General features: G+C 38.6%; 3 protein-coding genes across 12 annotated transcripts in view; 1 reads left to right on the top strand and 2 right to left on the bottom strand.

Annotated features, from left to right (window-relative positions):
• Positions 1–6,186, bottom strand: part of dhx33 (DEAH (Asp-Glu-Ala-His) box polypeptide 33) — a 23,181-nt gene extending 16,995 nt beyond the window's left edge. Inside the window, exons 1-2 of one of the 2 annotated variants that reach the window (XM_077505602.1) lie at positions 5,918–6,186; positions 5,696–5,811 (exon numbers count right to left, since the gene is read on the bottom strand). The gene's annotated coding sequence lies outside the window, so the exon portion shown is untranslated. The remainder of the gene's footprint in view (positions 1–5,695; positions 5,812–5,917) is intronic. The other variant, XM_077505603.1, reaches the window with a different exon arrangement.
• Positions 1–10,956, top strand: part of p2rx1 (purinergic receptor P2X, ligand-gated ion channel, 1) — a 15,324-nt gene extending 4,368 nt beyond the window's left edge. For 2 of the 8 annotated variants that reach the window (XM_077505613.1, XM_077505606.1), the window contains exons 3-14: positions 2,002–2,073; positions 2,507–2,576; positions 4,285–4,372; positions 4,471–4,551; positions 5,393–5,534; positions 6,591–6,736; positions 7,152–7,242; positions 7,681–7,746; positions 8,034–8,129; positions 8,402–8,494; positions 8,608–8,652; positions 9,755–10,956. In XM_077505613.1, coding sequence (XP_077361739.1) covers positions 2,002–2,073; positions 2,507–2,576; positions 4,285–4,372; positions 4,471–4,551; positions 5,393–5,534; positions 6,591–6,736; positions 7,152–7,242; positions 7,681–7,746; positions 8,034–8,129; positions 8,402–8,494; positions 8,608–8,652; positions 9,755–9,790 — 1,026 coding nt within the window. In that variant the 3' untranslated portion in view covers positions 9,791–10,956. The remainder of the gene's footprint in view (positions 1–2,001; positions 2,074–2,506; positions 2,577–4,284; positions 4,373–4,470; positions 4,552–5,392; positions 5,535–6,590; positions 6,737–7,151; positions 7,243–7,680; positions 7,747–8,033; positions 8,130–8,401; positions 8,495–8,607; positions 8,653–9,754) is intronic. The other 6 variants (XM_077505607.1, XM_077505608.1, XM_077505609.1 and 3 more) reach the window with 6 other exon arrangements.
• Positions 10,943–14,764, bottom strand: part of camkk1a (calcium/calmodulin-dependent protein kinase kinase 1, alpha a) — a 41,653-nt gene continuing 37,831 nt past the window's right edge. For both annotated transcript variants that reach the window (XM_077505604.1, XM_077505605.1), the window contains one exon: positions 10,943–14,764. In XM_077505604.1, the coding sequence (XP_077361730.1) occupies positions 14,692–14,764 (73 nt within the window). In that variant the 3' untranslated portion in view covers positions 10,943–14,691.

Here is a 14,764-nt window from a genome sequence, read left to right as displayed (position 1 = left end):
AAGAATACACCCTTATATTGATTTATTTAACTTTTCTTCAACATAGAAGTACTTCCGTGTTGCAACGCCCCCGAGTGGTGACGTCACTAGTGTGTATACTCGCTTGGCGAACAGTAGTTCACGCAGACATAACAACGGGGAGGACACAAACTGTCACTTATGCCTTTGTGTATTGCAAAATTTTGCAAGGCGTCGGCAAGGAAAAACCCGCGAGACCCCCTAAAAAAAAAACGAAAAAAAAAAAAAAAAAAAAAACGACATGAGTAGAAGGACAAGCAGGCGTGCGCGCAGCGAACATTTCAGGCATGAGGACTTACATACAAAATATGTTACAATTTGAGATGGGGTACGCCACACGCCTAATACTAAAGCCCAACGCAGTACCGAGTATCTTTAAAGAACCAGACGTGGGAAATAATCAAGCCGATGGAGGATCTCTGGCGGCTACTTCTGCTAGCAACACGGAGCTCACTCTCACAACAGCCGGCACAAATCGAGGTCTCCCTACGGCCACTGAAAGATCTCGGAGAAGCGAAGCAAATGTAAAGCGAAAGGTAGGCATGTTTCGGGGGTGGGGGGGCATTGGTTATTATACTGCACGGACTGTTTTATTTCATAATTCATTTGAAGGTGGCCAACGCAGGGGCACGTCGGCACGTTACCGTAATGCACAGTATTAACAATCGTTGGGGCGGCTGGCTTGACTTCGTCTTTTCGAGTGGCGGCTGGCCTGACCGCAGTGGGACGCTCCGCAAAAAAAGAAAAAAAAAAACAGCTAGGGGAGGTTGGGTGCTGTAACGACGATACATTTAATTTTACTATTTTTTCTTTTTCCTGAAATATTTCGTCAGTTCCACACGTTTTGCATTGCTCGTACTGTGTGTCACTTTACCTGTTGGATATTTGCTCCTCCAAGACTTTTCTTCTTCACATCTTTCATCGCAACCAAAGCTATCCTGAGAATGTCTATTTAGTATTGCCATGTTGAATGTCTGATGTTCCAGGATGCAGTTGAGATTGTCCGCAAGGAACCGATCCTCGAGTTTTTTCATTTCCAGACAGCACACATTCATTTGCGGATTGTCCATTCATGTGCAGCTCCCGCACGAACACCACTCACCCCCCGCCTGATTCACTCGTTCGTCAAAGTTTATTTTGTGCCCGAAAAGACCATCTGGCGCCACAACTTTCACATCCAAGGCAGACTTTCCTTCGGTAGAGTTATTTTGTCGTGTTGGCTCGAAGCGATAAGGTTTAATCCTTCCGGGTTTGACGCGAGATGCACGGCTGCGTTGCATAGTGCTTCCATAGTGTAGCGTTTACACACTAGTGACGTAAACATCCGGGTTATTTAGTCACGTGTAACAAACATGCCGGCGTTCGATTCATTTTAACATCGGTTTAAAAGTTATTAAATGTACATAAAAAAATAATCACGTCACCAAATTAATTATTGAAAAAGTAGCAACTTTTTGCTGCTAAAAATGGATCAATAAGTAAAGTGTTCCTTTAAGGCAATTGATGAATTGCATAAAAAAAGTTTGCAAACATTTGCTGCTCAGAGAGATACCAGCTTCAGATTTATAAAAATGGCCGATGCAGATATACGTCAAAATGTTAAATATTGGCATCTATGCCTACAAAGTATACCTGTGTGTAGGGCTGGGTCTTAAAAAAATCGATATATTGATATCGAATCGATATTCCTTCTTATAGCCCAATATTCATTCTGTGGGCACAGATTGCTAAATTGTGGGTACAGATTAGCAAAAATAAATAAATAAATAAAAAAAATCAGACCCTGACACCAGAGGGGCTCCGTACTGCTCAGTTCTCGTTAGTATATATTTCTTCAAATTCCCAACTTCTTCCCTTGCTCTTGAAGCTGCCATTTTCAATGTTCAGCTATTGAATCATGTGATCACCACCTCGTCTCTGATTGGCTGTTTTTTTTTTGTTTTTTTTTAATATACTGCTCTGTCTTCTGATTCAAAACCACAGGGAGATTCCTCATTTGTGGTGATGACTAACTACATTATAACTGAAGGTCAAAAGATGGGAAAGTGTCCTGAGGTATGTTGAGCCACTCTCCCCTTCAGTTCTCCACTCAGACATACAGTAACTACTATAACCATACATATTTCCATTCATGGTCAAATAAAACAGATAAGTGAGGGATTAGTGTCAGGGGTGATTCTGGGGTCTGAGGTTTAGGGGTGCTCATCTCAGAGCCAGCAAAGATCAATTTTAAGCGCAATTTCATTCCCACATTCATGAGAGAGGCATTTTTTTTTATTTTTAAATGGGCTAGAGATGCCCATGATTACTGTACTTGTGCATAGCTTAAAGCGAGACTTATAGCACAATGGCAACACCATCTTGAAAACAACCAGAGAAACTTTGGCAGGCAATAAACAGTGGAACTTTCTTTTTCTGACTTCTATAAAAAAAAAAATAAAAAAAAAAATAAAAAAAAAAATAACCCCGGTTTCATTATTTCCAACAGCTCCCAGGCAAGCACAACTGTAGCTCAGACGCCGACTGCGAAGGAGGGACTTTCAAACGTACGGGACACGGTAAATCCTGACGGCCCGACAGTGTGTGACCGCGTCAGTCCTCACTGAACAACCGTCTATCGTTCTGTGGAGCTTTGTTTTCTTTTTTCTTCTCGTATTTGACTTGGCCGCAGACTTGTACAAACTTCTCAAAGCCTTTTTAATACATGATGATGATTATCGTGATAAAGAGCTCACCAGCCTTGTGTTTGCAAAACGGGCTGTGGCTAACGAGATCTGCTGTAAGATAAACTCATCATTGGCAAACAAATATCTGATCCCTCCTTTTTGTCACTGGACATGCTTCTATCTTGTCTTCTCATCCTTGCGTCAAGCAAGTCAACACAAACGCAGCTCGCAGTGTATGCGTTAATACTCTATATTAGGGATGCGCGGTAATATCAGTGGCCGATAATTATCGGCAATTATCGACCAATTTGACGTCAAACACAAACCAGATAATAGAGGAATCGGCCGATCATTATCAGCAATTTGATTTCATACAGATGAACCAGATAATGAAGACTTATAGTAGGACTCGAAAGTATATTTGTACTTAAGTTCATTTTGCAAACAATTATCGGCTTACTTATCGGTTATAGGGATGTCACGATAAGGGCAATATCGTGATCTTGTGACATTAAAACTGCCACAATATCGTCGTCGTCATGTTCACAATATTTAAAAGGGACACACCTGTTAACAGTCAGGTTGATTTCCATTTGTGCAGTTCTAGCACCCTCTAGTGGCTAGTTTATTAGTGCAATTTAATTTTCATTAGGGATGTTTTGGCCTTCTATGTTTAAAATCTTTGCTCATTGGCAAATGAAGGGGAACCTAATTTGCTTGTGAAGCAATCAATGTGTGCTTGCATTACCAAATAAGTGTCTCAATATTGTTATTAGAGATTGTAAGGTGGTTTATATGCATTGCTCTTATGTACAAAAACACAATATTGTGCTTTTTTTTTATTATGAGCTCTTTTTTTTTTTTTTTTTTACAATATTGTGATCTTTTTTTAAATATCACCAAGGCCCCCCACAATATCGTGATAATTATCGTATCGTGACCTTCAACTCGTGATAATATCGTATTGTGATGTTTGGATATCGTTACATCCCTAATCGGTTATCGACATCGGCACTTCTAATTATTGTTTTATCGGTTGATAATAGCATTATCGTGCATCAATACTCTTCATGAGCTGACATTGAGGCGCTAAAACAAACAACGCATATAAGAGCGACTTTAACCAAGCCCAAAATCAAAGTTCAAGCCTATTTATTGTCCTCAATCTTTCAACGTTTAACCGTACATGTCCTCTGCATGATCCCACATCAAACAGTAGTTAGACCGCGCTTGATGCGTGCACCGAGTTTACCTCAAGGCGCCACTCGGAGCGTCGCCGTGTCACTATAACTAGGAAGATAAGAGTCACCAAATTCCTTCTAGGAAACTGCCTGTGAACTCATCCGTGGTATGGATGGATAGAGAAGTCGCATCAGAGCGAGATAAGGGAAACTGCAAATTCAGCATCTGCTTTGCTTCACATTTTGTGTGCTGCTGTTGATGCTAATTAAAGATAAGTAGATCAAAAGCAGAAGCAGGAAATGTTTTCTAGTGCCGTGTGTTCTTCCCGCCCTTTCTTTTCTCAATCCAACCCTCTCAAAATTAAATGTGCCTGCTTAGTGCTGATGGATTCTGTAAGCTACTTTATTTGTCTTTCAAGGACATATGACTGGCGTGTGCGATAATACAACAAAGACTTGCGAGGTTCTGGCTTGGTGTCCGATTGAGAATGACCACAACATACCAGAGTATGCTCAAACCCTGACTTGTTACCATCCTTCACTTTTTCTCCAGGCTGTTATGTACAAAAGAAACTGAAGGTGCCCCATTTCTTGTTTCCATCCAGCCCTCCCCTGTTGATGTCTGCGGAGAACTACACACTATTCATCAAGAACTCTGTTACATTCCCCATATTTGGCGTGACAAGGTATGGATAATTGATTATGAAGATGATGAAATAACAGCTCTGCAATTTAAAAAAAAAAAAAAACTAATCTGTCACTATAGTTTAAAAGAAAAGTATTTTTTTCTATTTTACTGCAAATGAATATCGGCTTGAAATATCGATTATCGGCCTCCTTGACTACTAATAATCTGTATCGGTATCGGCCTTGGAAAAAAAAAAAAAAAACATCGGTCTATCACTAGTTGGAGCACACAAGTGGAGGAAAAAAAGAGAGGCAAGACTACGAAGAAAAAAAAAATATATATATATAAACAATCATAAAAAAACAATCATGGAAGAATCAAAATACAAAATTAACAAGGTACCAAACCAAAATTCACAAGACCTGATTAGGAAATCTTGACTGAACAGAAACAGAATCATTAAAGAAAGAAACCGGTAACAAGAAAACTGATGAGACGAGGAAGAACTGAACACAAGGGACCGGTCTGACGAGAACGAGTGAAATGAAAACCTAGCACGAGAACCATAACAAAATGTACATGGAAAAAAAAACATGAACAACAGCTAAATCTAATTCAAACCAAATCACACAAAAAAACACACACACAAAGACAATTACATTTTTATAGGCAGAATTGTTCTTGGCCTACTTGATGACTTGCACACAAATGATCATATTTTATGTGCGGGGTGCACTTAAGCCACCTCTCGCCCAAAGACAGCTAGGATAGATTCCAGCTCCCCCATGACCCGAGTAAGGACGAGCGGTATCGAAAATGGACAAATGGACTGCTAATAACATACTGTACAGTACATGTAAACACAATAAAAATCCCTGATGCTGATGTTGTGTTTGCAGGAGTAACCTAGTCGAGGGCATCGATGCAAAATATATCAACAAATGTCTCCACAACAAAAGAGATTCTCCACTGTGTCCCATATTCAGACTGGGAGACATCGTCAAGGAGTCTGGTTTTAATTTTGAAACCATTGCCAAAGTGGTAAGTTTAACATGAAGGATTGGATATGAAGGACAAGAGACTGACAGAACATTTCAAAGCCAGAAACTGTTAACCACCACGACCTCCAAGACCCCCAGAATATTGTGTTATGTGACACATTGTCACAATTGTGTTGTCACTGACAATACAAGCAAACTTACCAAAATAACACAGACCATGGATGGGCAATGTAGGTGATGGAAGGGGGACAAAATTTTACTCCAGTGCTCCTGGCGGGCCGCATATGGTCCCGGGCTTCCTAACCAGGGTTCTCCTGCTTAAAAAAAAATATATATATATATATTTTAATGTTGTCCTCTTATAACTTGTAAGTTTTCCTGAACGCTATTCAAATCCCCCAAATAAAAGGCTGTTTCACTCACCTGTGTGAACAGTGCAGAACAAAGCAGTCCTGAATGTGTGCCAATCACAACGGCCTCTTGTCGAATTAAACCGCCACACGCATTTGCAACACATTTAACAGTTCAATTCTTCCGTGTTTTTAAGAGGACTCAAAATGACTTATTTCTCGTTAACTTTAAAGGAACTATCAACGCCGTGGAGAAAAATAAAACACTTTCGTGTACGTACTTTTAAGATCGGCGTTATGGCGGCCATGACACGCTCTTCTTCACATTCTGGATCGGAGGCGCTGGTGAGCGATGTCTGCCATCCTGTGGTTAACACTGGTATTGCATCTTTCAATTGTTTATCAACAGTTAGGCCCGATAAGATTTTTATTTTCAAAAATTAAAATAAACAGATGGATACTCGTGAGCCGCCAGTTTCCCATCCCTGGCACTGACTCTCCTTTCACCAGAAATTAAAAGTTAGTTTCTGGGGGGTTGTTTGGCTGGTTGGTGACAAAAACAAACAAACAAACAAACAAACAAACTGTCTTTATTCCCAAAATAGCAAAGGAAATAAACTGTTTGTGGAAAGAAAGACGTGTAACATTGAAGCTAAACCACCTCAATTGTTAACAGAGTGCTTTTCTTGTCACATTTGTTCTCTCCTGTTCTAATATCGTTGCTCATGATGTGCTACTTTGAAAAGGGAGGTGCCATTGGCATCGTGGTTGACTGGACATGCAACTTCGATATTGATGTGAAATACTGTAAACCAACATACAACTTTCATGGACTGTATGGAAACCCTGCAGAGACAGACAAGGCCAGAGCATCAGTTGGCTACAACTTTAGGTGTGTACACTTTTTTTTTGTATTAACACCGTGTGGGGTTTTGGCTCTTCTTAGCCGCCTCCTAAATCACACTATGAAATTTTATATAGATGCTCTCTGGTATTTGTCATTCAGTATAAAAAGAAAAAGTGCACCACTACGAAATGTTGCACTAGGATATCACGCTGATGAATATTTTCAGTATTTACTACTACGGCTGTTTATTGGAACAGATTAAACTGCTCATTTTATTGCTTTGCTTCAGGACTTTTCATCTTGTTGTGAATTCATTCAATCTTTAGGGTTTAATTTTATCGTGTTTACTCGTTCTCTGTAAAAACAAATTAAATGTCCTCTTGCCTATGGATCTGATTGTCAGACTCAAAATGACGTTGAACATGAGATGTAATGTTGTCCTTTTCCACAACTGTTTCAGGTACGCGAAACATTATATGGAGGACAAGGTATCGAAAAGAACCCTGCTAAAAGTGTTTGGCATCAGGATAGATATCATTGTGCAATCACTGGTAAGTCAATATACTCATTGTGTAAGTATAACAAAACACTGACCAACCCATTCAGTACAGCTTCACAATCTACTGAAATCAATAGAAAATGCTAATCAATGCCATTAACAGGTATTAATGAAGTTTCCAGAGGTGTCAGAATCTGGGCCAATCACAAAACCATATATTAAGGTCCGGAATACCAATTATAGGTCCAGTCTGCCGGTTTCACTCAGGAAAATGCACTTTTTAAATACAGGATTTAAACAAACAAACTACTTCTTAATTTACAGATCTGGGCTTTTCTTAACGTATGGTGGTGATTTTGTCCTATTACTATTGTCCTATTCCTCTCATATTACTAAAATGTGCATGATTGGCTAAAAATCTTCATACTTACTTTTTAATTCAGAACTTGTGCAGGTGTAAATCTGAAACTGTCTTTGTTTGTATTGACAGGCCAGAAAATTTGATATCATCCCAACATTAACAGCAATAGGCTCCGGCGTGGGCATTTTTGGAGTGGTAAGATGGTGTTTACTCTTTTTCGTTTCTTTTCTTAAATGCTTTTTAAAACTCTTTGACTGCCACACATTATAAAAAAATAAAACAAAAAAAGTGCCAGCCGATTTCGAGCATTTTAACTCATCTTTCAAGGCAAAAAGAATATTGTTTGCCTACTATATACAATGTGAGTACTAAATTAAAGATCGCATTCCATTCATCGGAATTTTACTAAGCATCATTAATCGTCGTTGGCAGTCAAAGAGTTTTAATGAAGAGATCTCAAACACTTTTAATACATTTTCCAGGCCACTGTTGTCTGTGACTTGGTGCTGCTGTATTTGCTCCCCAAAAGAGAATTTTACAAGAACATGAAATTCAAATACACCGACACACATGGACAGGTAAGCCCCAATTTAACCGTCATTGTTTTCATGCTGCATTTGCTGAGTTTGACCGCAAGATGGCGGCAGAGTTCAGACCACGAACCGTCCGCTAAGAGAGGCGCAACATCGATGACGATGACCTCACATTTGAAACACAACAGCACACTGCAGTGTCGCCTTATGAATGCAACGTAATTGCACTAGAAGGAAACCCCTCCCCACACATATATATCACCCAGACACAGCTTGCTCTCCATCAATGAACCAGGCAGGACATTTTGTATTCACAGCATGACAGCGAGTCGCTCGCTTTAGACACGAGCAGCGTCTATTACGCCAATGAAGCGAAAGCAAGACCAGGCCAAGGCACTGCTCGCTCAAATGTGAGTCGAGAGTAGATGTCTGACGTACTATGACGTACCTGTCTCGTTTCAACTGGCACTCCCTTGAGTGGCTCTTCTTAACGGGCCATTTTGTGCTTCTGTGAATTATGCAGGACCCCGATTCAGAAGCAGGCAGTACAGAGACAGAGGTATCCAAAGTAAGGAATTGCTTCTTGCTTCTTCTTTTTTTTTTTTTTTTTTTAAAGTCATAATGTAATTAAGAAATGCTCCAAATATGTGCATTACAAATACTTAAATATTAAATAAACCTGATAATGATCCAGTTTCAAGAAATCCTTAAACTCTTTCAGGATGAATACTATCAAATCTCAATTCTGTTCAAAATAATTAATGATAACATTGATCAACAATTAATTAATTAATACATCTTCATGGTGAAAAGCATTTTCTCAAAAGTGCCTCCATGGCTGACATTGACGAATGCTACTGGCTCCTGAATTAAGACTATAAAACAATAAATTGTTTTCCAATTAAAGAAAATCATGTTGCGTTTGTGGAATACGAATAGACCCCTTCAAAGTTTGTAAACAATGTGACGCAATTTAAAGGGCGGGGCTTAGCTGGAGGCAAAAACACCTCAGTGGCGTGTGGTTCAAACATCGGTCGGTCAGCATGTTTTCACATAAAGTTCACGTCGGAAAGGACGTGGAAAACGGCCATTTGAGTTCATATGTGAGGAAACTGATAAAAATATAATAGAATAAACAGACAACCAGCGATGTTTACTTCTAGCTGCACTTCGTTGCCTCCAGCGGCTGTTTTTGCCGTCCAGTCAACACCGTGACGTCATCGTGACGTAGGCCATGAAGGGGGTCCATGAAGCAAAACCCACCCGTTTTTAATCTGTCTCAGGGGGCAGCCATTTTGCCAGCTTGTTGACTAAAAATGACATCGCAGCTGCTCAGTGCTCAGAAAACAACCAATCAGCTTGCATGTGAATGTCACATGACGAAATTTAAAAAAACAAACAGTTGATTCGTCATTAACCGAGCAACTGTGACGTCATTTTCAAGCAACAGCAAGTGGCGGGTGGATTTTGCTGCATTATTTATGTTCCACAAACATAATATTAATCAGAATGGCGTGTTTAGACTAATGGAGCTGCATAAAACATATTAAAAATATATATATTTTTTTAAGTTACTAAATAACTAATTTACTATGCAAGTTAATAAAAGAGGAAAATTACTTTTGTGTGCAGTTTTCAATGATTCCAAATGGATGTTGTATATTTCACAGGAACAATTCAATGCCGTACAGGACTTGAACCAGTAATTATGTCCACTACATCATGCTAATATTCCTGTGCAGAAGTGACGACGGGGAGGAACCTTCAAAAAGACACGAAAGGTTGACACAGCTTCTCAATCTGAAAAGGACAATCTTCTTCTACCTGAGTAAGCATCAGCACCCCATGTAAACAAACAAAACAAACAAACAAATGCATTAAATTGCAGTTTCCAGTATGCGGGTCCTCAAAGAGTTCTCACAAAGCTAAATGAGGTCATAATAGAAGTATAATATAAAGTCATCATGACTGAATTCATGAATGATGAAACGAGCAACATAATTCAAAAATTCTTTGTGAACTCAGAATTTTTCTGTTGTATTGGAATTTGATTGTGGGGGTGTATACCTAACAAAGTAGCGTCTCTGTTGGTGGAGGGTACGATCCTGACCAAAAATGCCAAAAAAAATAAAATTTAAAGAGATACTTCACTTATTTAGCCCATTATAGCAATAAAAAGTTAATATTTTGTCTACAGTTCATTTGATGTTTTCATTATTTTTCACATACAATTAGTACCTTTAAAAACACATTTTGCAACTTGCCGTCGACTGAAAATGACATCACAACGGGCTCAAGTAACCAATCACAGCTCAGCTGTTTTCTAGGTTTGGTCATGTGACATTCACAAGCTGAGCTGTGAGCCTGAGCCCTTAGTGATGTCATTTTCAGTCGACAGCAAGTTGCAAAATGTGTGTTTAAAAGGTACTAATCGTACGTGAAAAATAATGAAAATATCAAATTTATTATAGGCAAAATATTGCTTGACTGCCAAAAATGGCTAAATAAGTAAAGTATCCCTTTAACATAAAAACGGATCAAAAAATAAAATAAATATGAATAAAAACTAATAAAAAATGGACATATATATTTGTTTTTATTTTCATTTATATTTTATATCCTTTTTTAATTGTCACTTTTATTTGTATTTATTGTGACATTTTTGGTCCTCCATACGATCCCACGTCAGTTGTGTTGTGCATCGTGCAATCACGTACCTCTCAGCGTCATCGTCAACGCAAGAATTACACTGTAAATATGTACGTCCTGCTGTCACACCGATTGATTCCCGAACTTTATGATCCTAATGGAATTCAATAAAACATTGATGCCAAAGTATCATTTGTCAATAAAGCAAAAACTTTGGATTTTATTTCGTTTTTTTTTTATTGTTTCTCAAATGAAAGTGTACAAAATGCATGCAAAAATAGCTTTGTTTACATATATACTGTATAAAGTACATATTTACAACGTGACCACGTGAATGTCCACGCTACATACAGTGCTGAACAAATGTATTAGACCACCACCCTGCAACCAAAACGGTTCTTTAGCTTCATGCAACTGTTAACAGCAGTATATAGACGCTCTTCCAACAAAATTTACACCAACGGACAATTTAGTCTTCAATAAAACCCGCAACCTCTCGACCGTGAGGCGGACATTCTAACTACAGTTAAGGAATTGTTTACTTAGGTTAAACAAATCATATTTCATAATGCCTTTTTGTTTTTATCGCAGGTGGTCTAACAAATGCGTCAAGCACCGTACGTGAAGACGTTTGAAAAACAATGCAGCACAGATCGTCAACATGTAATAGGACAATAAAATACGCAGCAGCGAGCTCGTATTTCCACACTTTTTCTTGAATCGATTCCAGCGCAACAACTGCAGCACCCGTGCTTATCATATCGCTTTCGAAAGCACGACGGCAGTACGTGTTTGATATTTTCCCCACGTACGAATATATATTATGCATAAGATGCTGCTGGGTACGAAACATGCATCACGGTAGCATTCCCGCAACAATTATTTTTATAAATGAAGGACGCACACACAAAAAAAAACAAAAAAAAACAACAACAAAAAACACGCAGGTTATGTATGTATTTATTTTGGAGCTGCATAATCCCGCAAGGGTTTAGATAATTACGTGTCGGCCTATTTTATTATATACTTTTACTGACGCATGCTTCACAGAAGAAAAGTTTATAACTTATGCACGTCAGGTATGTGGGGAAAAAAATAAATAATTTATTCATGAGCTTCTTTTACAATTGAATTAAATATTAGCACACAACTGTTAAAAGCAAATATCCAGAGACGTCTTAAAGGAAATGCACACTATGACTCTTAGTCTTGCACGTGTATTGCGAACGTAGCAGGATGTTAGTCACATATTTACACGAGTAACGTAAAGTGCAAGCAGTGTGTTACCTTGGATGGTTCGTGACTAAAGCACGGATCACATGATGAGCAGCCTGAGTGTTCGGACAAAAAAAGTTAGCTGCACAAAAACGTTTAAAAAATAAATAAGTATTCACATTGAACGTTTTGCATACAGAATGCAATAGATTACTTCATTATCGTGCTAAAAGCCCTTCATTGAGAGTTCCCCTCATCAGCATTTTAAGATACAGCAACAAAACGACAGAACATTTCTGCTGCTTAATGCTGACACGTTTTTGGATAATTGTACATTAAGACAGATTAAGAATATTAAACAGTAGGGCTGCACAATATATGGAAAAAAAATATCGATATCGCGATATCGGCCTTTGCAATATGCATATCGCAAAGAGATGCAATAAGTTTGATATGGAATTTGATGCTTTTAAATCGGAATTTGACCAGTTTACCTTTTTGACATTTATTAAACATGACAAAAAAGGAGAGAAGACAGTTGCAAGGAGAGAGGAGAGGAAATGATACAATTCACTACTTCATTCTGGAAAAAATTCCCCTCCTCACCCTCTCTTTTTATTTGGTTTCGACGCCCCTAGTTCCATCGGCCTTCCAACCCTTAACAATGCAAATGCAAAACATCGTTGGAACACAGTGTACTTAACGAAAATGTGCAATCATGAAGGTGTGAACCCTAACATTAAGTAAGACGTTTTGTTGAGTACTTTTCCATCAAATATGAATGTTTAAAAATCGATTCGGCCGCCTATTGAATCGATTCGAGAATTGTGCGCCGTAATATTGCGATATATTGCCGAATTGATTTTTTTCAACAACCCTATTACAATTAAGAATACAATGAGTTTGATTATTTTGCCGCATAAAAAAAATATATAATTCTTTCATTAGATAATAAAAATGCCATTTCATTAGGTACGTTAAATATTGCAATAATATCGATAGCTATATTCGCATATTTTTCCAATACCATGCAGCCCTATTAAATAGCTCCTTTGAAAACAAAAGTCACATTCTCCTTTGATTTAAAAGCGGTCAGGCTGAATTCCGTCAACCCTCTCAAAAGCACGGCGACTTAATTTAATATACAGCTTCCAACGTCCATCTTTTGCTGGAGGAGCCCGAGGGTGAGAGCAAATCGAGGGCATGCAAAAGTGCCGCATTTCCTCCTTCTAATCAGCCACACGGAATCGTAGTGGATGTGGAGTGCTGCTCTTGGCAGACTCGGCCTAATGGTGACATTGAAATGCACCTTGTCGGCGCGGCTCAGCGGATCCCCCGTCACAAGCAGCAGCAGACAATGAAAACGTTACGGATCATTTCAGTGAGGAAAATAAAAATAACCATCAACATCAGAATACAGTTTGGAGAAAAAAAAAAAAAAAAAGTTCTCTCCCTGAACGACACCGAATGCGACTTCGATGCGATGACTCGGCCAGAGTTGAACGATTTTGCCTTTCAACACCATCACAATTGATTTTGAAATAAAACGTCATTTCGTTGTTGGCTACATTCTTTTAAAATGAAGCGCTGGTAAAAGCTGACCAATAAAAAGACTGAAGTGGAGGTCGACCTACAATCAACACGCACCTTCATGAATGCAAATGGAGATTGTGACATTCAGACAGGCGAGAAATAAAAGCAAGGTCGATTCGTATCAGAAACATTAGAAGAGAAAATCATGATCCAAAGCGTACCACAATGGTGACCGAATGGAACTCAATTATCGGTGTTTATGGATTGTGACGAAGCTTCATGAAGCACTTGCAATATTTTTTGACTCCTCTAGATGGTGCTCAGGCTTGTGCAATGGAAATTTCCACTGCATCTTAAAACCAATAGTGCCATCTAGAGGAATAAAAAAATATATATATCACAAGTGCTTCATGAAGCTTCATTTGTCATCACTAGATGACATAATTACAGTAACAATATCGATTTAGAGTTACAAAGTGAAAATCCAGTGATGGAAACCAATCCCAATTTATGTATTCAAGTATTAAAATGCAAATTGAGGTACTCTGCATAAATCATCTGTACTTCCTCAATGGCAAGATTAATATTTTTCTGAAAGCCACCACTTCAATCACAACTTGATTGTTAAAATTTCAAATCGGTGATGTTGGTGTATGACAGCAAAACCAAGCAAAACTCTTGCCGTCGTCCGAATATTAAATCTGAAGTATGTCACACAAGTTTTTGAAGAGACTCTTGTCATAAAAGAACCTTTTTGTCTGCTCAAGAGCAAAAACTTGTGCTCAAGCGAAACTCTGCTTTCTATGTGACGTTATTTCACTTTTGTGAAGAAACTTCACAGGCTTCAGGGCAGCGAAGGCAACATAGAAATGAGTAAAAGACGATTGCGCGAATAAGCCCGATAAGACCTTCACACGTCTATATACACACATAATAAAATAAAATAAGCCATCATTGGTCAAAAATTAAAAGTGCCAAAGTCCAGTCTTCGACTTTTCCCCATAACAGACCATAAAAACGGAAAAATGGGTACAACTGGAGTTAAAAAAAAAGAAAAAAAAAGGAGAGTGCAAAAAAAGCAGGCCTGAGTATAAAAAGCAAAAACCGTGAGCTTCCATGCCTGTTTGCTATGTACAACAAAAAGTGTCAAGCGCACAGTGATTGAAGCAAAAGGAAGAGAATTTTGAGAGGAAAAAAAAAAAGAAAAGACTCAAGAGGAAGGTTCATCTTCGTGCAAGTCCTCCAACTCTCCTTCCCGGGGTCCATCACCTGTGCTGCTCTTT

The sequence above is a fragment of the Festucalex cinctus genome, chromosome 18 (assembly GCF_051991245.1).
Source record: "Festucalex cinctus isolate MCC-2025b chromosome 18, RoL_Fcin_1.0, whole genome shotgun sequence".
In the NCBI taxonomy this organism is placed as follows: Eukaryota; Metazoa; Chordata; class Actinopteri; order Syngnathiformes; family Syngnathidae; genus Festucalex; species Festucalex cinctus.
Note: the sequence above shows the minus strand (reverse complement) of the source record. Positions and strands in the feature narration are given on the sequence as shown.